The sequence below is a fragment of the Carassius carassius genome, chromosome 24, assembly GCF_963082965.1.
Source record: "Carassius carassius chromosome 24, fCarCar2.1, whole genome shotgun sequence".
In the NCBI taxonomy this organism is placed as follows: Eukaryota; Metazoa; Chordata; class Actinopteri; order Cypriniformes; family Cyprinidae; genus Carassius; species Carassius carassius.
Window position 1 is genome coordinate 26,542,914 of NC_081778.1, and position 27,591 is coordinate 26,570,504.

The 27,591-nt window shown below is 37.2% G+C and overlaps 2 protein-coding genes across 3 annotated transcripts in view; one reads left to right on the forward strand and one right to left on the reverse strand.

The window, feature by feature from the left end:
* Nucleotides 1-644: 644 nt before the first annotated feature.
* LOC132103309 (protein asteroid homolog 1-like) lies at nt 645-4,535 on the forward strand. The gene is made up of 5 exons (XM_059508307.1): nt 645-719; nt 1,064-2,380; nt 2,457-2,670; nt 2,905-3,064; nt 3,518-4,535. Exons 2-5 carry the CDS (start codon nt 1,115-1,117, stop codon nt 3,945-3,947), a joined length of 2,070 nt encoding a protein of 689 aa, XP_059364290.1. The 5' UTR covers nt 645-719; nt 1,064-1,114; the 3' UTR covers nt 3,948-4,535.
* Nucleotides 4,536-5,390: 855 nt separating this feature from the next.
* atp2c1 (ATPase secretory pathway Ca2+ transporting 1) overlaps nt 5,391-27,591 on the reverse strand; it is a 47,614-nt gene continuing 25,413 nt past the window's right edge. For both annotated transcript variants that reach the window (XM_059508308.1, XM_059508309.1), the window contains exons 4-27: nt 22,766-22,855; nt 22,638-22,673; nt 22,455-22,516; nt 20,937-21,045; nt 20,317-20,472; nt 19,614-19,682; nt 19,442-19,517; nt 19,260-19,326; nt 19,018-19,142; nt 17,327-17,424; nt 15,814-15,909; nt 15,638-15,727; nt 14,503-14,607; nt 13,734-13,890; nt 12,953-13,123; nt 11,116-11,213; nt 10,767-10,817; nt 10,145-10,311; nt 9,969-10,037; nt 9,171-9,287; nt 8,902-9,049; nt 7,993-8,088; nt 7,654-7,795; nt 5,391-6,523 (exon numbers count right to left, since the gene is read on the reverse strand). In XM_059508308.1, coding sequence (XP_059364291.1) covers nt 6,402-6,523; nt 7,654-7,795; nt 7,993-8,088; nt 8,902-9,049; nt 9,171-9,287; nt 9,969-10,037; nt 10,145-10,311; nt 10,767-10,817; nt 11,116-11,213; nt 12,953-13,123; nt 13,734-13,890; nt 14,503-14,607; nt 15,638-15,727; nt 15,814-15,909; nt 17,327-17,424; nt 19,018-19,142; nt 19,260-19,326; nt 19,442-19,517; nt 19,614-19,682; nt 20,317-20,472; nt 20,937-21,045; nt 22,455-22,516; nt 22,638-22,673; nt 22,766-22,855 — 2,517 coding nt within the window. In that variant the 3' untranslated portion in view covers nt 5,391-6,401. The remainder of the gene's footprint in view (nt 6,524-7,653; nt 7,796-7,992; nt 8,089-8,901; nt 9,050-9,170; nt 9,288-9,968; nt 10,038-10,144; nt 10,312-10,766; nt 10,818-11,115; nt 11,214-12,952; nt 13,124-13,733; nt 13,891-14,502; nt 14,608-15,637; nt 15,728-15,813; nt 15,910-17,326; nt 17,425-19,017; nt 19,143-19,259; nt 19,327-19,441; nt 19,518-19,613; nt 19,683-20,316; nt 20,473-20,936; nt 21,046-22,454; nt 22,517-22,637; nt 22,674-22,765; nt 22,856-27,591) is intronic.

Below are 27,591 nucleotides of genomic sequence, written 5' to 3' on the forward strand. Positions count from 1 at the left end.
ACTGTTATACATCTCTAAAATCTAATATCTAATCTTAAATATCTCCACATAAAGAGACCTCTTACCTCATAAGCGTATCACAGCCTTCTCACTGAACCAAATCACATCGTGTCGTTTTTCATTTATAGCAATGCAGATTATTTGTCATTCAAAATGCACGCTATTTTCACAGCTTTGCATAAACTGCCTCAAACCTGCCTAAAGAAAACTTAGCATGAAACAACGATTCTCATTCTCAACAGGTATTGATAATGAAAGTTAACGTGTGCTGATTATGTACTTATAAACTAATATAACCTAGTTTAGTTTATAATTTGTTCTTTTAGAATTTTACAACCACTGTATATTTATCAAAACATAGATCAATAAATATAGATAGATAGATAGATAGATAGATAGATAGATAGATAGATAGATAGATAGATAATTAAAAATAAAAAATAATTTGTTACTTCACATGTCTCTGTAAAACTAAAAAGGCTCTGCCTTTTGTGAATCAGGGATGTATCATCATACACACACCCAGGTGATTCATTGATATATTTATGTTAGAAGTATCCATGACGGTCATGTTGTTGTTTAAGAACCCGAGGCCATAGTTTCTCTTTTGTGTAAATCCTAACGTCATAAGACTGTGAGTTTCGCTTTCCTGACAGTTTGGTATAATAAGATCTACATCATATTCAGATCGCACAGACGCCTCACGCACTTTCACACAGGTAAGTTCTTTTTAATCACTTTAATATTATTTCTACTTGAACATGTTACTTTATAATTAAATCTTGTCCGAAGAAAGAACGATATTTGACAATTGGCATTGCAGATCAATTATGTAGTTGTTTATGCTGTTGTTGTTTGAAGAAAGTTCCGTAGCTGTCACTGAGACACTCTTGAAATAACGTTCATAAGCATTTGTTTATGTTTAATAGTTGATATTAAATGTCATTTAATTCATTTTATAAATCATAATACAAATTAACTTAGGCCATTATGCAATGTAAATAATAAATGAATAAATAATTAGAATTGAATAATTATACAATTATTTATTATATTTTCACAGCTAGTGAAGACTTCATATTGTTAAAGTTAGTGGCATAACGATTGTGTCATCATGGGAGTCAGAGGACTGAAGACCTACATTGAAAGCAGGAACAAAAATGATTTAAGGAGCTGGGCTTTTAGAGACAAGAAACTTATAATTGATGGATGTAATTTATACTACACCCTGTACTTTGACTATAATTTGGATCAGATGCATGGAGGAGACTATGACGCCTTTGAGGAGTTGATCACACAATTCTTTAAGAACCTCACAGCCTGTGACATTCACCCTTATGTTGTACTTGATGGCGCAGCTGACCACACGGACAAAAAATGGGAAACTATTAGGCAACGAAAACAGGACAAAATAAATGCGGCCTTGGCCGTGTCTGAGGGGAAGAAAGAAAAGGTCCTTCCTATTCTCATTGGTAATGTTTTCAGACAGCTCCTTCAAAAGTTCAAGATACCGCTGGTTCAGTGCATTGAAGAAGCTGACTGGGAAATTGCTGCTTTGGCTCAAAAGTGGAACTGTCCAGTTTTGTCCAATGACAGTGACTTCTATATATTCAACCTCAAGGCGGGATTCTTGCCAATCACACATTTCCAGTGGGAAACCGTGAAACAGGACAGACAGACAAACCAAAAATTCATCCAAGCCAAACACTTTACAGTGAGAAAATTCTGTGCATCTTTCAATATGAACACAAACCTTCTACCAGTTTTTGCTTCTATCTTAGGCAATGATTATGTGAAGCTGCAAAATATCAGATGTATGAATTGGGCAAAGCACTCAGTTACTGACACACCGCATCCCCACATTGATGGCTTGATTAACTGGTTATCCCAGTTTTCAGGGCCAGAAGTAGCTGTAAGTGCTTTGCTGAAAATGATGTCTGACAATGAAAAAGCCATCACCAAAGAAGCACTATCCAAGGGAATCCAAGAGTACAAGCTCTTCCCTGGCTCTCTTGCCAAGTTCTTCCAATTAAAGATGATTCCCCGTACAACTTGTAAAGGTCCTCTGCAAGTTCTACCTCAACGCACCTTGATGCTCCTACTTGAGGGAAAGATGAGCTCCTCCATTATCGATGCAGTAATGAATCAAAGGGTTTTAATAACATCTCAAGTTGAAGATTTCCAACTCCCCTGTAGCAGTGAAACCTCTCGCCCCATACGCCAGGTGATTTACGGGTTACTTTTGTTGGGAGAACAAAGATCTACTGGCACAAGTAAGTGTTATGTGGAGGAATACTGCAGACAGCAAACAAAACTAAGCAGTCAGAAAGTTGAAGCCATACAGACCATGAATGGACTTCGGCTAAAAACATTATGGGAGGTAAGATGTCTTAGCTCTCTTTTGAAGTCGAATTAAATTGTTTGAGTTACAATATTTGACATTCTAATGTTTGTAGGAACCACTCAGCGTGCGACTTCAGGTGCTCCTGGACACTTTGGGTGTGTCGTCTGAGATGTTAAGAGGGATCCAACCTGATCTACATCTGCAAATATTTGTGACACGTTACTGGCTAGTAAACGCACAGCCTCAGCCGTCCCAGATGCATCTTTGGGGGCTGCTGCTGGGAATGGTCTATGGAAAGTTCAGCAGTACACTTAAAGGACAAAGAGGTATTGAAGTTATCATACGTCATTGTAATTATGTTACCAGAAGATATATAGCATGCAGTAAAGTAATAAAGCAACCTCAATGCCACCATTGTCATGTGATGCTGATATGAGGAAATGATTACCTAAATGGCACAAAATGACAAAAACTTTGCAGAGGTTCTTGAAATGTGTTAAGCCAGTACATAACATAAAACAATGTCTGAATAAATGATATTTTTTGGTTTGGGGTTATAGACATGCTGTTGGGACCTAAGAAACTACAAACTGCTGGAAGAAGGATTGATCTGGAGCATGAAACGGCTCATCTATACAGCCAGTGGCAGTCCTGCATGAAGTGGAGTCTCAGTCTCAATAGTTTACTGTGTTTTCCGGTGTCTGAACCAGTGATTGCAAGGTACAGCATCTGTTTATTACTCCTAAACCATCTTGAAAGCTTTCTTTCATGATTTGATAATTCTCATTTTGATTTCCATTGTTAAAAATTCTGCTTCCTGATTGTGGCCTCCCAAATGTAATTTAAAATGCTTTAAAAAATGCTATTTTAGTTATATATATACATACACACACATGTATACACACATACAATAAAAAAATAATAATCTTAATACAGCAAGGATGCATTACCTTGATTACAAGTTCTAAATTCACAAATAAATGTTGTTCTTTTTAACTTTTGATTAATCAAAGAAGCCCTAAAACATGTACCATGGTTTCCACAAAAATATTAAGCAGCACAACTGTTTTCAACATTTATAGTAATACGAAATGTTACCAAATTTGCATATTACAATGATTTCTAAATGGCCATTTTAAAAGTGTTCACTGGTGTTGTCCTCCTGTTGTTTAGTTTGTACTGTGGAACATGGTTGCACCAAGTCGTCCGTGAGCTCAGGAGAGGCAGGCCTCTGGACAGTCTGCTGGAGAGAGGTTCGAGCGCCGAACAGCTCTTCAAACAGCTAAAGGATGTAGTTGAAAGCTTGATTGGTAAAAACGTCATCAAGAAAATGAGAACCGGGCTCGAGCAAAGAACTGTTGGGAACACACACAGAGACTACAATGGCCATAATCAGCCTATAGATGAACCAAGCAGTTTCTTTGAACATCTGATGTATGAGTATGACTATGAAGATGATGATGATGACCTTAATGAGAACTTAAGGAAAAGTAAAGCCAAGGATCATCCTGACATTTCCTACACCATCCGTACCAGACACAAGTCTAAAGCTCGCAATGCTAATCATCCCTCTAAAAAATATGAGAGGAGTTGCTTTAAGTAGACCTTAAAGGACTTTGCAAATGTTTGCACTAATACACTTATATTGGAAATGAAATAAGACATGCCAGGAAACCAGAATATGACAGCTTGTCTACTGTATATCACAATCACAACATCCTGTATTATTTATTGATTTAAGATAAAAATCATTGTACGATATTTGCATTAAGGTGTTGGACTTTGGATTTTTTATAAATTAAGGACTGTTCACACAAAAGATGATAACTATAATGATAACGATGAAGAATCACTATCTTTAGAATCACTTTTTCAGTTCCAGTTGATGAATGATAAAAACATTGACACCCAATCAGAATCAGTCCTGCTATAACTAGGTAAAGAATTTATAGTCGCAGATGTGGACACTAATATGTGATCATTCTTGGTGTGAATGGGCCTTTAGACTATGGTTGCGTCAATGCAAATTCAACCTATTCAACAGAGTATTTTAAGTAACATAAGCTTTTTAATTGAAGTATAAAATGTTAATATTTTTCTATTTTAATCTTTATTTTGTGTGTAAATAACCTTACAGATTTCTATATCACGGCATAATGTATTATTAACTCCAACTTGTAACTACAAGTTGTTCTACACATACAGATTACAAGCACAAAAAGTGTTATATATAAAGTCTAAACCTTTATATTTCATGTAAATTATCCTATTGCCTAGCACTAACCTGTTTAATGTAAACAGTTAGGCATTTAGGTATTACAAACATTAAAATCATGGGTTTCAATGATTTGAATGGAATAAAAATGGACTTGACTTGAAAATGTAGTGCATGCATGTTTTACAAAATGCATAGTTAAATAATCAATTTCAGATACACATTTTTTCTATTTGTAAAAATTTTATTGTACAATTGTGTTCGGAAATGACTACAACAGATTACTGGTTTCAGCTGTGCAAAACACAATAAAATAAATACAATCTTAAAAACATTACAAAAAAAAACCCTTCAATGATAACCCTTCAAATTACATTTTTATACTGCTTCATATTAGTGTATTACATTGTTTGTTTCCAAAGCAACAGCAATGCTAGAAAACAAAGAAAGGGCATCTCACCAATTAAAAAATGTGGACAAAGTAATGATAAAGAAACACTACCTGCAATAGAAAGGACAAACATGATCGCATACTGCAAAAACTCAATTATATCATTTTCAGCTGTACTTTATTAACAAGATACAGTGTTGGCAGATGGGAATAAGACAATGCCGCTGGGCTGCACTGAGGTTTTTTTGGCATGGGTAGGTGGAGGGGGGGGGGTGGTGGTGTTAGGACTAGTTAGTCGAACATTTCTGTACAGCCGAAATAAGCATCCATTTAACTGACAACTACATCATTAAACTCTTAAAAAAACAAATCATTCACCTAACTGAGCACCAAACAGGTGAGGAAATAAATACCACTACAGGAGAAGCCAAGTAAAGTGAAAAGGCAAAAGCATTTTATTTTCAGATGGCCCTAATACCAGTGTTTTAAACACAAGGAAAGTAACAAGATATTATTGATACTACGCAAATACAGAGGAACTGATAAGTAATTGTACAAGCCAGTTGTTTTAATCATCAGTCTAATATAAGAACCAATAGTGCATGTACCTTGTAGGTCATCAAAAAGTGGGACCATGTAATCTGGTAACACCATCATATTGTGGGTTCCTGTATCTTCAAATAGAAAGTCATTATAAAAAGCAGATTTCAAGAAATCCTTTGCGTTGTTTTACTATAAATCAGAAACTAAACTGTGTCTGTTTCATGGTGTTATAAAATGAATATGGCATCCATGATGCTATAAAGTATACTATGTGACGATTTAGCACATCATGTATGTCTTAATTCGCACCCGAGTGTCATCGTGACCCAAAACGTGATTTTAAGTGGTCCGTTCCATCAAACACTGGTCCTTCCACTCATGGTTTAAGAGGACACAAGCTTACAACAGTCTCCAATGCAAAATAAATGATTATTCAAGTTTGGAATCTGGAATTAAGAAAGGAATTAATCCTCATTGTTCCACAAACCTCTAACCAGAAATGCTTAAACAAAAAGAGATTTAAAAGACACAAAATCCTTTTAATAATAATTATAATAATATAACAAAAATCATAATACATCTCTTAAATCAATAATTCAGTACAGCCATTGTAGGGACAGATACAGTATCTCATAAATAAAGTTCGTCCAGATCCTATGGGAAGTAGTACAGTCATAAAGCAGCACACCAAAGCATCTCGACGGGCAAGAGCACGTGTTAGAGACGACATTTCAGTCAGGACCAGTTCAGTGCTGCACAATCAGCTCCTGGTCTTGACCTTAAAAAGAACTGTACATACAGGTCGGACTTGACTGACAGTTTTGTACAGTAAGAGACCAGTCTGAGCGACATTCCAAACCACATGCCCCAGCCCCACCCTCCATCTCCTGCACGGGACACAATGTGTGTCATACGTCATAGAAATCGTCAGTGTCTGCCATTTTTTCTCCTCCTCTGAGTCTCTCTAATTTCTTTATGACCTCCGATACAATGCACACAGAGGACGTGAGCCCCACCAGGAACAGCAGATCTGCACGGAAGGGACGGTGCAGAAATCAATGAACAAATCACGCACATCCAAAACACAATAAGTACTCAATTAAAACGTCAATGAAATTCACAAAAAAGAAAGGCATCCACAGAGGCTATTTACAATAAGTGCAAATAGCAATTAAATGTTATTTACACTAAGTGCAAATAGCAATATACTATTTACACCATGTTAAAATAGCAGGATTTCCTGCTGTTTATACTACTTATTGCAAATAGTGGCAATTATCTGCACCACAGTATTAGAGTACATTATAAAACAGTATGAAATAATAACATATTGAGTGTATATTATAATTTTAATTCAAATTATTCAATGGATGCCACCTTATTGGGACAATAAAACCCTCCCTGCACCTACCCTAACTCTACCGGATACGTTATTTTCAACTTTTTGATTATTTTCTAAATTTTTATTGAAAATAAATGCCTTTCTGATGTGATATGAGAGTTGAAAATGGAAAAAAACTAAGTTTGGCAAAAGGCGGATACAAAAATACTATGATTCGCACTGTACCATCTACACGACTGGAGCTGATGACTGACAGACATCTTTTATAGTGCTGACTTTCCCCATCACACGTTTGTTGATGTAAACAGGCGTTGGCCAACAAGGTGGGCTATTTGCACTTAGTGTAAAAAGACACTCCGAAAAAGAAAACTGTTCGTATTAAATCACAAGATGTCAATAAAAAATTATTTTAATAGAGGGTTTTATATTTTGCAATCATTTTACCAACTCAAATTGAGAAAAGCTTCAACATTAATTTCAGAATTCAAATTGGATATTAACATTTTTGCTTTAATGACAGCTGCACTCGAAAATCCAGTTAGTTTGTATATAAACACTATAATAGTATATTAATAAAGCTAAATTGACACTCTAGGATGATTTGAGAATGTTCAAAACAACTTGCAATTCAGTAGAAGCAACGTGATGATGGTCTGTACAAGTAGCGTGTATGATCAATGTCATTTTCTTGCATTTTTGTAACCTATAAATGATGCAGAATCTATTTCTTCTGCATTTTACATACAATTTTTGGGGCTCTGCTGTACATGATGTGAGAAATGTTGTGTACTGTGGTTTCCTGTTTTTTGGTTGCATACCTAAAATGCTGAGGCTCTCAGTTTGAAAGACCTTCTGTAGTGGAGGGAAGTAGATGACCAGGAGTTGGCCCATGATGGAGCCCAGAACAGCATAGCAGAACATCCTGTTACTGCATAAGCCCATCTCATGCACCATCCGTGTCTACAGGATGACAAAAAAAAAGTGAGTGACATAAACACTAATAAAGGATATCCAAATGCACTTTGACACTTTAAACTTTTTAAACATGACGACTCAATCCATACAGCAGGTGGCAGTGCTTAAGACCCCCCCCCCATGTTCTTAACATGTCCCATGAGAAAATAAACATTTCTGTTCATTTTTGATGTTGCTTATACCTGTGATCGGGAACTGAGAGCGTTAAACATATCGAAGAACACAAAACAGGTAAACGTCATGGTGGTGTCCCGTGGGGTGATCTCATTGTCCCGCAGCTGAAAGAAAAAGAAAATAAAAACTGACTGAAAGGAAATGGTGGGGAAAAAAGTCTAGGACATGCTTTTATGGTTCCTTGCAAAGCTTTTGGCATTGTTCCTGCAGCTTTCAGGAGGCAATTATTTCATAAAATTTGTACTTGATGTGTACAAATGTGTAAAAAATGTACATCATTAACTACTATGCTGGGGAAGTGGTTAGAGAGTTTGAATCCTAACCCAAGGGTTGTGGGTTCAAATCTCGGGCCAGCAATAACACGACTTAAATGCCCTTGAGCAAGGCATCGAACCCCCAACTGCTCCCCAGGCGCCGCAGCATAAATGGCTGCCCACTGCTCCGGGTGTGTGTTCACAGTGTGTGTGTGTGTGTGTGTGTGTGTGTTCACTGCTCTGTGTGTGTGCACTTTGGATGGGTTAAATGCAAAGCACAAATTCTGAGTATGGGTCACCATACTTGGCTGAATGTCACGTCACTCACTAGAGTTTCCAGAATGGTTTCGATGCTCCTTTACACAGAAAAAAACAACAAATTCATTTTACAGTATTGTTTTAAATGTTTCTGACCAATTAGAGGCTAGGCGAAATAATAGCACTTATGTACCAAGGCTCCATGTTAATTCTCAAGTAGACAAAAAAAAACATTTAATATATGAACAGAGCTGCATGATGCTTCTAAAACAAAAAGAAGGCACAGTGCAAACAAATTGTTTAGTCATTTACCTAATGGCCTGTTTTGAATACATATGGAACACAAATGAAAACAAAGCAGAACACAAATGTTCATGAAGGCCTCATCAGATGAATACTGCCTACCTCTCTCCAAAACACAAACAATGTCCCGCAAACAATGATGAAGGACGACACTAGGATTTTCACTATCAGACTGCGGGTGATGATGCTGTCTCTGACGTTCCGTGGAGGTTTCCTGATCACGTCCGGATCAACAGGCTCTACTCCCAAACTAGGAAAAGAAAATTTAAGTTCATTCTTATTCTGACATAAGCAATGTTCAATGTTCATATACTAAAATTTGAGTCCTGATCAATGGTGGTGATACATCTGCTGGGAAGTGGTTTTGTTACCTCTGGGCTGGCGGGCCGTCCATGATGATGTTGATCCAAAGGATTTGCATGGCATTCAGAGGGTTGGGGAAGTTCATAAGTGTTGCCAGGGAAATGAGGGTGAGGGCGGCAATACTCCTGAAGGAAGAGATCATTTCAACACTATTTATAACCTGGATGAGTATCTATATATAGAATTCTATGTTGTTGAAGAATAAATAATATAAATAAATAAAATGCAATTTTTATGCAACAACTAAAAAGATTTGATTAATGACTACTGACAATTCAGCTTTGCCATCACAGGAATAAATTACATTTTAAAATATATTACAATAAAAAAATGTTTAAATAATAAAAATGTTTAACAATATAATTTTTTTTTAAATTAGCACAACCCTGGTGATCCAAAAAGAACTGAAAAATCTTTCAGACCCCAAACTTTGAATATTAGTGTATTCATAGTAATCAAACCAAAGCGAAGAGAAATAAAAACCATGAGTTCTTGTGATTATGGAGCACAACAAACTTTCAAAATCACACGGTTAGATATTTAGCATTGTATTAGTTAATGATTTCAACATCACCGCCTATGTCTTTGAGACTCTCCACCAGAAAAAATGTCAGAACAATATTTATTTTTTATTTTTATTTTTTTTACTCACCAGATCCCCATATATATCCATTTTAAGCTCATCTAGACTAAATCTTCAGAGAAACTAAAAACAGCACAACCCTTCTGGCTCAATGTATACCACATATAAATGTAAAAAGAAACATTTTTCATTTCTGTATCAAAATGAGAGCATGCCAACTCACGTGCTCAGCTGAAAGCGCACAAAGTTCTTAATGTTGTTGTAAATTCCTTTCCCTTCTTCAATAGCAGACCTAGAGTGAGAAACAAAGGCTTGAGGACATGTGTAGACTCATCATAAGGTGCATCAATATCCTCAAGTCTGATAAAGCCAAAAAAGCCCAAGAAAACGTATGCTTACAAGATGGTTTGAAAATCATCGTCAACCAGGATCATGTCTGCCGCTTCTTTGCAGACATCAGTGCCAGTCTGACCCATTGCCACACCGATGTCTGCTGCCTTCAGAGCCACCGCATCATTGACACCGTCTCCTGTCATTGCGACAACTGCACCAATGTTCTGTAAGGACTGAAGCCAGAAAGAGCACTCGATCAGACATATTAGCTGAACCTTTAAATAAATACAGCTCTGGGTAAACCGCGACAGGCACCACAAGTTTCACCTCCATCATTGCAGTCTCCGAACATTTCGAGCAACTGTAAACTTTCATCACGGAAGGCCTGCCTCTCCATTCATTCGATTGGACAATAAAAAAAATGAATGATGTCGGTTGCTTTTCTGCTCAGAATTGTTTTTTTGTTTGTTTTTTTTTTAATTCATGCATTCAGAGCGCTCCTACAAAAACGCGAGGTGCAGCATGTGCTTAAAACGCAAAAACAGTATGCAAAATGCTCACTGTAAATAGAAAACAATTTTAAAAAGGTGCCTCTCAATGCAAAAAGCGCGTTCTGTCTGATCGGGGCCTAAGAAACCCATGCTTATATGTGGAGTATGATCACAAACAACCAGTTTGCTGTACTCACCTTAACTATCTTTAACTTGTGTCTAGGGCTGGCTCTGTAGAATACCACTATCTGTGGAGAAAAGTTACAAATTCATTTCATGGCACCACTCACTTCTCATGACAGCACTACACATTGACAGATAGAAATGAGAAAAAAGCATTATGTTCAGGATTTAATTATTTTATTAATCTATTTAAAACTTTTTTTTTATCATCACTCAAAAATGAAAGATACTCTAAATCTTGTGTGCCACAGTTATAAGACTGCCTTCAAAACACTTGTGGACTTGAAAACTGTCCAAACCCTGTGAGACTTTTGGACCGCAGTGCAGAGTAGAAGCTTAGAGTGTACGAGAGCATGCTCATACCCTGGGCACTATCTGAGAGAGATCCTGGATGTCCATCTGGTCGACTTCATCTCCAGACAGAGATTGAGAACCTTTGGTATAGAAGCCAAGTCGACTCGCTGTGGTGAAGAGAGGCAGCAGAATAAATATATGCAATATTATTTATTTATTTAAAAATAGGTTGATTCATAATGTGTAATGTCCAAACTGAAAGGTAAAAATGTATAAGGAAATCTTTGTATTTATACACTTGATTCAACCAGTGTTATTTTAATAGAATTTAGATGATATTATAGTATGCCTATATTTTGAAATAGTTTTTATTTATATACTTCCTGTTTTCATTTTAGTTTTAAAGGTCCCGTTTTTCGTGCTTTTTTGAAGCTTTGATTGTGTTTACAGTGTGCAATATAACGTGAACATGTTTAGCGTGTAAAAAAAAACAGTATTTTTCACACAATTCACCTATCTGTATACCGCTGTTTTCACTGTCATAAAAACAGTCTGATGTCTTCCTTGTTTTATAAAGTCCCTCCTTCAGAAATACGTAATGAGTTCTGATTGTGCCAGTGGTTCCTGTGTTGTGATTCGACAGCAGCTGAGCGCTCGCTGCCCTCCTGGTAAAGCGATTGGACTAGTTTTGAGAAGCAAGTGGGCAGGAGCATGTGCTGGAGATGTACTTATAATCACAGGAGCATTTTTACTGACGAGATGCGCATGAAAAATCGCATTCGATTTTTTTGCACAGCCCTACCATCTAGTTAACAAAGCTAAACAGCGTTGCCCTTTGTGTAATAAGTTACAGAAACTGTTAAACGCACCAACTTAAATAATACAATACACTTACCGGTTGTGGTCCATAAACAACGCCTTCTCCAGACAAAGAGGGAACTGCTCCATCTTTCAAGAATAATCTTTGTGCGAATTAACTGATTGAGTGCGAATAAACTGATTGAGATTGAGGACGCTGTCCTCAGCAAAATGTGCTGCACATAGTTTTACATGTGGATTATAATTTTCGGGAACCGAGTTAAACATAAATTGTAACCATTCATCTCCAAGTACAGCGTCCCTGGGAAGCCCAAACAAAGGTGATTGGACTCCGAGATGAAAATAACAGCATTTCGGCGACATAGCGACAAACACAAACGCAGCTCTGCCTCTTCTCAGTCGGAGCGCAACAAGACCACGCCCCCTTTTTTGTGTATTCATGTGGGCGGAGGTTAGTCAAAAAACTGTTTTAGTGACTTCATTACTGCAGGAACTAGAGGGATGTAGTCCAAATAGGTCGTTTGATGTAGGCGAATTCTGTTAAAAATCTCGCTTGGTATTGAATTTTACAGATATTATTTATACTCTAACAACAACATTACACACTAAATAAAGTTTGAAACATCTCGATCACGAAGAACGGGACCTTTAAAGTTTTAGTAATTTTGCTGTTGTCATTTTTATTGTTTTTTTTTTTTTGTATGTGTCTATATAGTTTAAATTATTTAAGTTTTAGCTATTTTAAATAAAATAAAATATTTATATGATTTTAGTTTTAGCAAACTGTAACATCCTTGATTCAACCTAAGTAGAAAGAAATTATTAATTTATTAAAATATTAATTTATTACATATTACTATATTGCTGCATCTAAAAAATATATATCAGTCTTTGTTTTCATTTACAGCAAAACAGTATAAACCATGCCTTTATTTATAGATTGTGACTTTTTAGGTAGCTAAATTATCCAGGCCTAAAATGTGAGATTTTCAAAGAGTTGAAAATGTCTGTAAATTATATAAATCTTTGAAGAATAAAAGACACGCAATGTGACAGAAAAGGGATAACATGACATTGAATGTCATACCAATTGACACTGCAGTCTCTTGTGAATCCCCTGTGATCATCTTCACTGCCACTCCAGAGTTGATCAGCGTCGCCACTGCTTCTTTCACTCCTGCTCTGGGAGGGTCAATGATGCCCACCAGCCCCAGGAAGGTAAGAGCACCCATCTCAGATCCAGAAGCAAACGCCAGAACTGCCAGAGGATAGGACAACATCATCAGCTGCTGTCAAAACCTGCTCAACCTCAATATTATTACTGTGTCCTCCAAGAAATGGCTTTAATTAAAGGATGCTAACAGAGAGGAATGCCAATGTGTGAAAGCTTCTTCCACATCCTCAGAGACAACTTAATCTTATCAAAACAAGTCCAATGACATACAGACAGCAGTAAGCCGGGAAAGACATCCCAGGGTGCAACTGAGGCGGCACCACTAGACCTGACAAAAAACACTTTGGTGTCATTTCAAAGTTATGCGTGATATGATCATGGTAGGAAAGCTGTTGGACATTAAGCCAGTCTGGCAATCCAAATGAGCTGAGTTTTATGTATAGAACTTTTCAGAGATGCTCTTAAGTGTAGTAGCAAGCTGTGACTGAAGAGACAGACAATTCGGAAAAAAGTAGGACATCAGAGCTTTACATAAGTAATGACAGAAGTAACACGGAAACACGTGTGCACTTTGCACTTTATTTGTGGCCTCTGGACAATAAATTTATATGAGCTTTATCAGCCCATTTCACATGTGCGGATCTTATTTGTTTTATGATCTTTGACATTAATTGGAGAAATGAAATTGCTGTACCTCTGAGACCCGCAGTGCCCATATAGCTCTTCTGCTGCTGGTAGAGTTCTCTCTGCTGATGGGTCAGAGGCTGAGCAATGCCTCTACTGTTGTAAGTACTACAGAAGCGGATGATCTGCTCATAGGCACCTTTCACAAAGAATATGCCAGGTTTGTCCTGTCATTTAAATCAGAATTAATAAAAGATAATTAGTTCGTCTCACATATCCAGAATTTTGACTCTCAGCTAAAATATACAGCTTGTTCTGACTGTGAACATTCATACAGACAATACAGCTGAAACAATTGCATGCAGACTCTGTGCTCAGAATTGATGTCTAATTATTAATAAAAAATTATTTTCAAGACATAACACCAAAAACAAAGCAGTGAACCCAGCAGAGAGTTCTTCCCATGCAGCAGCCTGGTGCCTAAACACTTCTGTTTCTCAATGGACTGATAAACACTTGTGCACCCTGACACCCAAAAACTGCATGAAAGTAGACAATTAGATTGGATCTTCGAAGGAGCTCTTTGAGAAAGCTCAGTGTGAGCCTGAGAGTAGTGATAAATAGCCAGCCAAGATGGAAACCATTTGGGTACTTTCTATCCATTTTAAGACAGCAGGGAGGGGTGTTGTATGTGAATCAGTGGGATCAGTGATGTGAAAGTGAATTTCAACGTGCACTATTGTGATGTTGCCAAGTAATTTTCAGCTCCAATTACAGTAGCTTGCACCATCGACTCCTTCACATTTACAAAGTGTTTTCTAGCATGTAGACCAGCTTACCCGCTGGGTGCGATGGACGGCACGGACTGCCATCCACTTCTGCTCTGAGGAGAAGGGAATCTCTTCCAGACGCACAAACTCCTGCTGCAGCCCCTCCAAACCCATCTATAAACAACAGAAAACAAAGGCTGACTTTAATCCTTCAAAGAAAATACAGAAAGTCTGATGTAATCTCAAATAGACCTATCAGTTCTGGCTCAATGAAATAAAACAGACTGGATAGATACAAAATCAGCATATGAAGAAAGGCAAGGTCAGGCCATGGATGGCAAAAATGAAAATATGGTCATCATTTAATCACCCTCATGTCATTCCAAACCTATATATAAACCTATATATCTGACTTTCTTTTTAGGAACATAATAGAAGATACTCTGAAGAATGTTGGTTTCTGTTCCCATTGACTTCCATTATATGGACAAAAAATAAAACAGAAGTCAATGGGAACTAAAATTGTTTTGATTATAAACATTCTTTAAAATATCTTCTTTTGTGTTTCACAGAAGAAAGACACACAAGTTTGGAATGACATGAGGGTGAGTAAATTATATTTTCATTTTTGGGTGAACTATCCTTTAAAGCAGTGCCCAATAGAGCAAGTGACTGTTCTGAAATTTTCACACTGGCTTTCGACAGACCCAGAACACTCTAGAATTGTGGCAGTGCAGAAGAGAACCACCTGCACTTTCTTCAGAAAACACAAAAATCTAGTTCTTGTTATCCTTGGATTTGAATCTCATTTCTCTCAGTTTAATCCCCATGTAAACATCCCTGTGGAGAAAACAATGCTATTAGAGGACCAGACATTAACACAACTGGGACCCTCAAGGGAGACACTGTTGCCACAGTAACTGTCCTATGGGGTGTGAAAGCGTGTCTGCTCATCTTAATTAGCATGAGGTAGCAGAACCAATGCTAACTCTCTTTTTTCCAAAATCAGGTGACATAAGGTGACAGACAGTACCACGCAGGCATCATTCCCACAGGCTGCTGCCTCTTGTTTGCACAGGTGGGCGGAGCCACCAGCCACGTCCAAGCACATTGTATAGGTTTCGTTATGATACAGTGTTTGCATGTAGTATCACAAAAGAACAACAATTAGCAACATATCATGCTGAACAGCAACATACTGTACCTTCATAGCAAGGGCGATGAGGGCGCCTTCGGTAGGACGGCCCATCAGGGTGTTGTTCCTGATCACTGCATCATTGCACACACAGCCAGCCTACGGGATTTCAGACACCAAATGAAATATGTCACAATAGTCCCCGAACAGCTCTGCATTTCATAATAATCTCTGCTCATCCTCACCTCTACAATCTTGCTGATGGAGGTGTCGGAGAAGCCATGCACCAACTCTCCATTCAGCAATACCTCGCCGGAATTGTTATACCCAACACCAGTGACCTGTAAAAGAAAACAAATAAGATCAAGGAGATCCTAAAGCCTTAAAGTCAACATGAAAAGGCATTCACAACCTCTTTAACTTAAGTAATAAGACATTAACAAGAAACTGACTGACACATGACAAGTGACCAATATTCGCAGGTATTTGGAGATGGCTTGGTGATGTCAGCCAAAAAGGAAAGGAAAGTTATTACAATTTGAGCAAAGATTACAAATTTTAACATTCACAAAAGCTCAAACACTGATGCTTGACGACTTTAGCAGTCAGTCTTTTGACAGTGCTCTGTTTGCAGCCCACAGGGATATGAAATAAAAAGCATGATGTGATAGACCTGGGAGAAGGGACCTAGTAAGTTTCAAAAGTGAGAGCCTCAATCTACTTCCTCAGCTGTCTGCTTTGAAGATTTATTAGAGTGCCTGCCAATGAATACAGGACTCTGCACTGATGCCATTAGTCCTCAGAGACATTTCTCCTGTTCCTCAGAGGGAAACCCGGATGCATAGGGTCCATGAAACATTGCAGCTATTAACACTTAAGTTCACACTGCCAAAATGGTGCTGGTTTCAGGACAAATGACACCTGACAGAGCAGGCAACTTTTTGTCCTGATGTCTAGTTTAAAGTTTCTTCATGTTTATGAAGTCTCTTATGCTCACCAAAGCTGCATTTATCTGATCAAAAATACAGTAAAATATGTAATGTTATGAAATATTATTACAGAATTAAAATAGTTGTTTTCTATCTTCAATATTTTAAAATGTAATTTTATTCCTGTGATGGTAAAAGCTGAATTTTCAGCAGCCATTACTCAAATCTTCAGTCAGAAATCATTTTAATATGCTGATTTGATGCTCAATTAACATTTCTTATTATTATCAAATTTCAAAACAGTTGCACTGCTTAATACAACTTAGCAGATATATATTTACTGTCATGTTTTGGTCAATTTAATGCATCCTTGCTAAACAGTAGTGTTCACCCACCTTTGTATTTAACTAATGCTCCCAAGACTATCACGAGTAATTCTTGCAAACTGAACAAATCCTCATGTAGTAACAGACACCATCAGTGTTTAACGCTATGCTCATGTATCTGAATGGGGGCAAATCGTTCAGCCAGTTAATATCAATAAATTAAGATAATAATTAATAAATTATGTGCTCAAAAGCACCTATGGGTGTAGTGCTTAGGTGTCCAGATATTTTGCTCAAATATTCTCTCAGAAAAAAAGGGACAAAAGCTGTCACTAGGGTGGTACCTTTTCAAAAGTACACTATTGTACCTTTTTTGGACCTAATATGGACCTTTTGGGTACAAAGGTGTACCTTATGAAAAGGTACCATGAAAAGGTATCTTTTGTACCTGTATTTCTAAGAGTGTAGTGCATTTTATCCTCCTGAAAGTTTCAGGGCCTTACCTCAACGTGCTGTCCATCAGAGGTGAACAGGTGAGTGGCTGTCATCTCATTTTTTGTGAGAGTGCCTGTCTTATCAGAGCAGATCACATTACAGCAGCCTAGGGACGAGAGGGAGGTTAATACACAACCAAGAGATTCTGATTTACATTAAATCATTCATAAATGTCGAGAGAAAATGGAAATGAGGCCCAGTATTAAGTGAGATTGAAAAATATTATCCAAGAAACCCACATAATGATATTTTCACATATTAGGGCTGGACGATTAATCGAAAAATAATCAAAACCGAAATTCATAACCTCTAACCGACGTAATTTTCCCATGACGGTTATTTCGTTTTTTTAATCCTGTTAACACTTCACCTTAAAAGCATACTAGTGCGTGTGTAGCCACATGACTCTGCTCTCCAGTCAGTGGCATAAAAGCAAAACACGGAGGTGAATGTCGGTTCAACACATAGTGAGCCTTGCGTCTTCACTAAACTTTGTCAGTTGTATTTGTTTTCATGGTTTGGACATTCAAGCGATTAGATGAAGGGATGTGTATTATTAATATAATTTGCGAATTGTGCCAAAACAATCCTAGTTGTGACTCCACTAACAATGTACAGTAGCCTCAAGGGTTTTATTCCTCTACTAGGCAAAAGTATTGTTTCATAATTAGTAAAGAGCCATCAAGTCCATTGCGTTTGAAAATAGTTCTAACCATAAAAATAAACATTTTATAAAAATGTTACTGACATCCACAAGAATATTTGGCCTTGATTTAATGTGTCTACTTTGCATTAAATTGTGCATGTTCAATGTGACTGTGGCTGGTAATTTGACTCTGTGGGCTGACTGGTTCTCATATGACTCATTATGTAATGCCACCGAGGGAAGAAACCACCAAAGTGACCTTTTTGTTCTCCTGTGTGCTGTCCAAAAGAAAGGAACTTCACAAGGTCTTTGTCTGAACATTAGATAAAAGGTCCTTTTTTTCATAAAATTTGTCAGAAAACAAGACTTCATGTTTAATTTGCATCTCAAGTAAATGTATCTTAATTAAAAAGAGGCTTATATTTTTTATTGGAAAACTAAAAAATACTGGGGTATTCATTCATGGAAGGGTCAATTAAGATATTTTAAGATCCACAGCAATTCTGTAATTAGCACAGAAAAATAAATATGTTCATCAAAGGAAAGCCATTTGGCATTTTGCTAAAAAATTCACTGTAACCAAAATACCGTATTTTTCGGACTATAAGTCGCACCTAAGTATAAGTCGCATCAGTCCAAAAATACGCCATGATGAGGGAAAAAACATATATAAGTCGCACTGGACTATAAGTCGCATTTATTTAGAACCAAGAGAAAACATTAATGTCTACAGCCGCGTGTAATGTTTTCTCTTGGTTCATGTAAAATTAATTTTGATAAATCAGTCGCAACTGACTTTAAGTCGCAGGACTAGCCAAACAATGAAAAAAAAGTGCGACTTGAAAATACGGTAGCCAGATAGCAACACAGTTAGGTTACATGTCATGCCCTCAAACTTGGATGAATAAACATAGTTTTTGGTCACTACAATGTACTTTCAAGCCATTAAATCACAAGAGAACTTTTTGCAAACCAAACAATTTTGGTACTACACTGGGTCACCAAATGATGTCCAATGCAAAGTCTGGGTCATGAAACAAATGTAGAACATACTCAGCGTCTCCACTATGGGCAGTTTCTTAACGATCGCCCTTTTCTTCACCATCCTCATCACTCCCAGTGCCAAAGTTACCGTCACTACAATGGGGAGGCCTTCTGGGATAGCTGCCACAGCCAGGCTGAAAGAAAAGAGCAATGACGCAACATTTAAAAGGCCAAAACCTGCACTACATATCACATAACATGCCTCTTGGGAACATCTGTCTCTGTGCTGGACTCACTAATTAACGACATACCTGACGCCTATGGTGAACATGTCTAGAATGTGCTTCCCCTGAAGCCATCCGACCATCATGATCACCCCTGAAAATGGAAATATATTAGTGCCATCATGGGACTGCATATTTAATGAGATGGTATGCATCACTAACTCATGAAAGTGCAATGAATGTTAATTGGACAATCTTGAGGTGTCTACCGATTATCCCAAAGGAATAGAGGGAGAGCTGTTTTCCCAGCAAATCCATGCTTTTCTGTAATGGGGTTTTAGGAGCCTGTTTAAATAACAAAAAAAGGAAAAAATTTAATGTGAAGCAAATATGTAGTTTATATATATATAATGTCAATCTCTCTGGTTTATGCTTGATTACCTCCTCTGCTTGCATCATCTTAAAAACTTCGCCAAATTCTGAATTTTCTCCAGTACCTATGACAATGCCCTACAATTCAAAAGCAAAATTATTTCAAATGAATTTGTCTAATCCAAAAAAAAAAAAAAAATAGAAATGTTTGAATCAGAATTTTGGATCACTTTTTTTTTTTACATTTTCTAATTATGTGTGAAAATCTGAAGAATAAATCAATTAAATCAATCACTAAATACTATTTTAATTGAATAAAGCAAAGAATGGAACAACAAATTATTCTCAGCACTACATCAGCAATGAAGGATCAGGTAAACAAACTGTGTGACTTAACATTAAACTTCAGCGCAAATCACACAAATCAAAACTCACTAATAATTATCCACAAACATGTTAAAAAGGGGCAATGGGTTATGGTATTATTTTTGGTGGTACTTTGTGGTCCGATTCATCAAATAGCAATTACAAACATGTAATAGTACCTTGGCCTTCCCCCAGGGTACCAGTGAAATTGAAATCTTATTTAAACATTTATCTAAACCCCCTTCAAAATTCAGTTATACTAAAGAAAAGGAAAAACAAACAAGCAAGCAGTGGGGGACATATGAAACATTTTATGAATGAAGGCAGTTTGAATTGTGTTCTCTGAGGAATCCTGTGGGGGGTAGATTGGGGTGCAGGTCTAGTGAAGTATCAGATGTAACTGTACCTTGGCCTTCCCACAGCGCACCAGCGTACCCATGAAGGCAATATTACTGCGGGACATGATATCGCCATTGGTGGCATCCAGCTGAGGGGCAGAGGTCTTGGTGGAGGGGGTGGTCTCTCCTGTCAAACTGGACTCGTCAACTGACAGATCAACCGCCTGCAGGGCAGTGAAGGGACAGCTTCACTAACAGGTAATAAGGACATTACTGCGATTTCTGGCACAAGATTTCTACACTTAGTGACATTTGAATGCGCAATCTGGTAAATCTTAAAGCATTTATTGTTCTAGGATGTTTTTGACTGCAACAGTGTAACAGTAACATTTTACAAGTGAATCATTTTCCAGTTAAGTACAACTCTGAATAAGCCTTTATCTAATATCACCCAAACTACCTTTAATTACCTAAAATTACTGTCAAGTGTTTCTAGAAACTAGAGTATTGGCATAATTTGCTTATAGTATTAATAAGGTTTTACGGTTTTATATGATGCTTACATAATCAGAATATGACCAAATGATAAATAATATTGTTGTGCATCTAAACGCAGTTAGTATGTGCATGGAAGAGAAGGAGAAAGCAAAAATGAGAGATGTTACTTTGTGTCCATATCTTATCACACCTCAAACAGGCGCAGGTCGGCTGGAACTCTCTCTCCAACTGACAGACAGACGGTGTCTCCAGGCACTAGCTCTCGTGCCAGCAGGTGCTCCAGATGTCCTTCTCGAACACTGGAGTACAGGGAGAGACAAGATGAGTTAGAAAGAGAAATGAAGAGGGCGAGACTGGTGCCCTGTGGGCTAGACAGAGACAAAACAGAATTATTAATGTACTTCCAAAAGTCCTGACAATAAAAAAATGCTTGTTGAGAGAAACTTGTGCCCGATTAGGAAGAGTGACAGAAAAAAGCAGCATAACACATGGTGGTGCGCACTGAGGATGTTCTACAGGTGTCTGGAAACAGGGCTCTAGGCTGTGGCACGGCCCGTTTTGAAGTGCAAATGTGAGACTGTGTTTGAAGTGGAAATTAAGCCTCCCATTCTCACGCTCTCCATATGTTTTCTGAAAGGCTGCCTTTTATGCATTTAGTGGGTGTAAAGCACTGGAAAATACACTTAAGACAGCAAGAACTCATACCATTTAGCATTAATGCAGTTATGAAAGAAAAAAAGAAAAGCTTCCTTATCTTTTTAAGGCAATATCCAGGTTAATATATAATAATAGATCAAATAACTAAAAACTAGAAGATGCACTGATGTATCGGCCAATAATCAACGACTAAAAGCAATTTATTTAACGATCCGCCATCAGCCAGTTGTTCAAAAATAGCCGATGATCAGGGATGATTATATCCTGTCAATAAAAAGTGGCAGAAAAAGAATGTGTCAGAATGCAACTCATACTGTGTGTGAAGAAAATCTCTCTTTTGAATTAAGGCTGTCAAAATTTACTTGACAACAACGCATTAACAGTTAAAAATAGTGACATTAAAGCAGGAATTACATGACACTATGAATCATCCATAGTTCAAGCCAGAGTTGTCAGATCCGCAATTTTTTTCTACACCAAACATAATTTGTAGTGCGCCTCCCATCCAACAATCGCAAAGAGCTCTGTACTTTCTTACTTCTGTTAAATCTAAGCTTTTATATCCTGTTCATTCTATCACAAAATTCAAACAATGAATGCCATTTTGTCGCTTTTAAATGTGACGTGACAGATTGCTGTAACACCTCAGTTCAGAGATTTTCAGCAAATAAATCCAGCTTTGATGAGCATAAGAAACTTACTTCAAAAACAAACTTGCTTAAAAAAAATTTGACCACAAATTTTGAGATGGTCCTCACTGCAGAACTCTAGACGTGGTTGGATGCAGATAAAACTCCTCCCACCTGATATATACCTAAACCTACCAATCTCCACCCGCAGATGTGGATCTAACCACGCCCCCTGGATCTTGTTCTCCACAGTGAGGGGCTACTGCAAATTTTGAACAGTAGTATATACATTTTCCCAAAAATAAGGACTGAGTTTGAGTATTTTTTTTGTTAAACCAGATCCATTTCTAACAGCCATTTATTTTGACATAGAAATATATTAAAGCTTTAAGTACTTTTTGAGTTTTGTAAATAATGCTCACCAATGGCATTCTGGAGGCACAAGTTTCCCCAGCTCCTCCAGGGATTTTTCTGAGCGGTATTCCTGAAATGAAGCAAAGGTATTTGGACATTTGCATCCATTGTAAGGTCTATAGGTTCACATGGGTAATATCACATCAAATAACGTCACATTAGGTAATGTCATCAATGTATGTTGGATTTACCTGTACAAAGGCAACTGTAACAACAATAATAATAGCCTGCAAAAAAGAATGATACATGAGTGTTAATGGACCAATCCAGTACTTCAAGGAAATCAAATGACTGACAAGGGGAGTGAGCAAGAACTTACCACGGTGATACTGACGGCATCGTCAAACTGACGCATCAACACACTGATGACAGCAGATGCCAGCAGCAACAGGATGAGTGGGTCTTTAAACTGGAGACCAAAAGAGAGAGAGTCAGGAAAACTCAGAGACTGCATGGGATTGCAATGCTTCTCAGAATTCACCGTGTCCCACGCCTCAAGGTGAAGGTCTGTGTTTATCGGCCTCAGGGATTGAGGTAGAAAATTAATGTTAGCTATACATCACAGCAACAATTATTGACCTCTGTGTCATTTATTCTGCTTTTTCAGATGCCACAGACACACACGTGTCAGAAGAAACAAAGCTCAAACCGATTTACAATATTGGTCTTCCATGCTGTGTGGCTATGAAGTTAATACTGAAGAACTGATACATAACATGGCCAGTGTTGGGAAGGTTACTTTGGAAATGTAATAGGTTACAGATTACAAGTTACCCTATTTAAAATGTAATAGTAGTGTAACTTTTTGAATTACTTTATTAAAGTAATGTAACTGATTACTTTTGATTACTTTTAAAAATCTTAATAATAAATAACCGTTAGTCAACATTTACACTATGCAGGTTTAACCTTAAAGTAGAGCTCAATACTGTCAGACTTTCACCATCCTTCATCACTTGAATTAAGATGATCAAATTTGAACACATCCACCACACAATCAGACTTTAGTTATGCATTTTACTTTAAGATTGATCTGAAGTTCAATGCAAATTTAAAATCATAAGAAATTGTTTAGTGAAACTTTTTTTGAAACCAAATCTTTGCATAGTTACAGGAAACACTGCTTATAACAATAGTTTGGAAAGAAAAAGTTAATTAAAAAATAATAAATAAAAGCATATACATCAACTCAAATATGTTTATGTAATAAGCATACCTCCAATTCTGTGTACTAAACTCCTGAAACATTGCTGCTCTTTGTATATGATGATAGTTTTCCCAAAACAAGTTAAATGCTCATGAAGTGATTCATGATAGAGATTGTGTTTATGTGTTCATGTACTAATATATCGAGACGGCAGAGGTTGAAAACACTCCGAGCTTCAGTAGGCCTATGTATAGTAAATGAAACCGCAAGTCTGCATCAATTTCCATGAGGGGTGGACTGGGAAAAAAAATTTCAGACCAGGAAATCTCTAACTCATACAAACAAATTCATGGACAACACTATTTTTTGTATGGACCTGACATAAAAAAGGTATAAATCTTTAGTTTAGGGACATGCAAAATAATTAAAAATTCTCTGCTGAACTGCACCTTCACTTCCATTTTTCTTTTCAGTCTCTTTATTTTGCCCTGTTATCCATCTCTCTCATGACTTCAATACTCAAGATTTAACAAAACTATACTTTCTAAATTGCCTACATGTCAAGATGAGTGCATCACTTCAATATATTTATAGAAAAATCCTAATTCATGAGTCATGTTTTTCCCTCACACAAATTTACCATGCTTTTATTATATAAAAGTACATTAACCTTGTTTTATTTATTTGCAAATGGATTACCATTTGTATTTGTTTTTAAATAAATACATTTGTAAAATAATTTTTAATTTGTGGCATGGTGTATTGTGTGCTTTGTGGCAATAGTAACCTTTGTCTCTGGATTTATAGCAAAATATTAAAACATACATTTTCGTAAGGGTTGTGTAGTTGTCTGTCGTAGCTTCCCCTAAACCTATAATAAAATCTCATTATTTTTCAGCTTAATTACTACTGCAACATTACAATAGATAATAATGATGTCGTTTATGCAGTATTTTGAGTGAGTGTGATCAATGTGCTGTTGCTCCTTGACTAAGTGAACAAATACAAAACTACTATAGCATCTTTACAGATGAAACTGACCTGCACTGCAAACCCTGAACAGTAGTTTTGCTTCTCTGCTCCAGCTGTGCGCTACAGTCCACTCCGGTCTCTCTCTCTTGCATTGATTACTCTGAGTCTGATCCAAACCGTTCGGCGGAGGCGCGGAGAGCGCGCGCGCCCAACCATTGCCAATCACAACTAACCGATCCATGAATTATTAGAGATGTAATTATCGAATGGCGGATTCGGAAATGGTCGCTTTAGTACAGTACATTCGGCAGGCAATTATACAATAATAATATTAAAATAGCGGGACAAATCGTCTGCCAGGCCACCGGGAATTGTCACGGTTCTCCAGATGTCCGGTCCGTGCCTGTTCTCCACAGACATTCAGAACGTGCAGGATTCATAATGTCTTTTGCGGCTTAATATTCGTAGACACTACTCCATGCTTTGATTCAAGTGTACTGAACTACTTTTGATTTATTTGTCCAAAATGTGGCATATTCTGTCCGCGTTAGGCAATAGCAATCCCGTTTTTATGACTGGATTCTACGAACCAGACTATGTTTCTGCATCGCGGAAATTATAGGGCCGTATGTCTCAGAAGAAATCATTTAAATCTGTATGTGTATGTGTGAAATGTAATCCCCTTTGTAATCTTTAAAAATTTCATAAGTAACTGTAATTTAATTACTCACTTTCACTTAGTAACTGTAACTGATTACAGTTACATTTATTTTGTAATTAAATTACGTAACGCCGTTACATGTAACTAGTTACTCCCCAACACTGAACATGGCCAGCTAATTTTTGCTAGTAGTAAATATGGCCATTTCTAATTGCTGCAGCTAATCACTTGAACTGTCCATTTCAGTGAATGAGTTCAAATGCTGATTTAACATACATAAGTGTTATATAAGTGTTTAAAAAAAGTAAAAATTCTTATTTTTCACTCATTTAAACGTTAAATCTCTTTAAACTAGATTTAAAATCCCAGATTTGCAATAGTGGTCTCAAACATTTGGAATACGCTCTATGTGGGTAAACACTACTATATACCGTTGTAATGCATGTATATAAGTTATGTATTTTATATAATTAAATATGTATATAACAGTAAGTTTGACAGGGTCTTGAAATATATTCTACAATCTACAAGCACCAGTTTTATAGTCTACTGAGGTAAACTAAATGTTCAGTTTAACACTAAATGAAATGCTTGCAGTGGAGTGACACCGTTTAGACAGGAAATGTATTCACAGGTGTTATTTGGCTCATTTCAGTGTTATTTGTGCTTATTAAGTCCCCAAGGTCACCTGATAACCAACTTGGAATTGCTAATGATGCACTGTTTAAGCACTAGAAAACGAAGATTAAAAAGATGGGAGTGTGGGCTACTTTCTTTGATTGACCAGACACAGAGAATGCAGAGCTTTAATCTACGGCAAGATCTGACACCCAGGGATTGCTGCGTTTGCATAACCAGCAATTAGCAGCACCACACTAGATGAGCTCCTCATTTCTTTTGAGCAAGCAATATGGCATCCTTTTGAGAACCAAACCACTGCCACACAGTTACAGGCAGGTAACACAAAGCACAGGAAGGCTGTCTGCTAAAAGTGCTTTGACATTCTCTAACATCTACTGTGACAGATCCGGATTTACGCTGTGGCTTTGTGATAGGGAAAGTGGCACTAAAATAAAAATACCTTTGAGAATTTGAATAAATCTGAAGGAAAAATAAAAAGGGAGATCATTTAAAAGCAGCACTGGTGGTGGTGCCTGACAAAAAAAAATCTGACATGCTTTGGTCTGTGAAGAATGGGGCAATAAACGGGCAGTGTGACTGAAAGCGAGACAGAAGGGGGAGGGGGGGGCAAAACAGTAAAGAGAGAGACAGAGGGAGGTAGGCACATCCCAAAGCAAAAACGAATATGAAGTGACAGATTAAAGACACGCCAGCTTGTTGCTTTTAAAGCGACTCTCTGAAACGCAGTCATACTTCAAACAAACTTGTTCACAGACTTGAACACTTTTTACATGCCCAGAAAGAAGTCTTGTCAACTCTGACTAGCAGAAGAAAGACAAAGGTGAAACTGGGAACTCAGCTACGGCTGCATTAGAAAATTCGTGTAATCACAGGAGTTAAATAAGATGTGAACAATCTTTATAATTGCAGAGAAAAGTGATTAGCAGTAATGAGAACAAAAGGCCAATCCTTCCTCACACAAACTAATTATCAGCTTTAACCACCCAGACGCAGAGAGCTGTGACATGACATGTTTGTACTATATATTTACCCTTGTTATTACAGCTAGATATTTTTTACACATGCTTTGCAGTTTTAGAGAAACGGGGATGTATCACATTCTGCAAGGGAACCCACAAAGGATGAAGGCGACAAAGTGTGCCACCTCTGAAGAGGGCCCAAGTGAACGTGGGGGAAAAAAAATAAAATTCCTCCCAGTTATAATGCTATATTTAGCCAATCAGCACAAACCTCCTTACCAGAGTGGACTGAAATTTTTCACAGAGGACAGCGATCTGTCATCTCTACAGTGGAAGAGAAAAATGGATAAACTGGGTCGTTTTAAAGCTTCAAGGCATATTCACAAAAGTGTTATTTTTTGCCATGAGACTTAAATAGAAACATTCCACACTTCTGCTTATGGACCCCTTTTCAAACCAAGTGGAAAAATTCACATTGACTTTGTTTGTACAGAGTGTACATCAAGAACATTTGTAGAAAACTGAAAAGACCCGTAGGGCTGGCTAGAATTATATATCTTTCTTTTTTAATAATTACGACCTTCATTCGAGAAATCTTGATATTGATTCTGAATCTTCAACCATACAGCTAAAGAAGTCATAATTTACATGAGTTTGTAGTCTGAACTGAAGAAGAGGAGGTCGTAAAATAATGCCAAGAAAGTATTTTTGTATTAAGGTCTCCTTAGAGGTTGCACGCAAAAACAGAGCCTGACCAGTGAAGT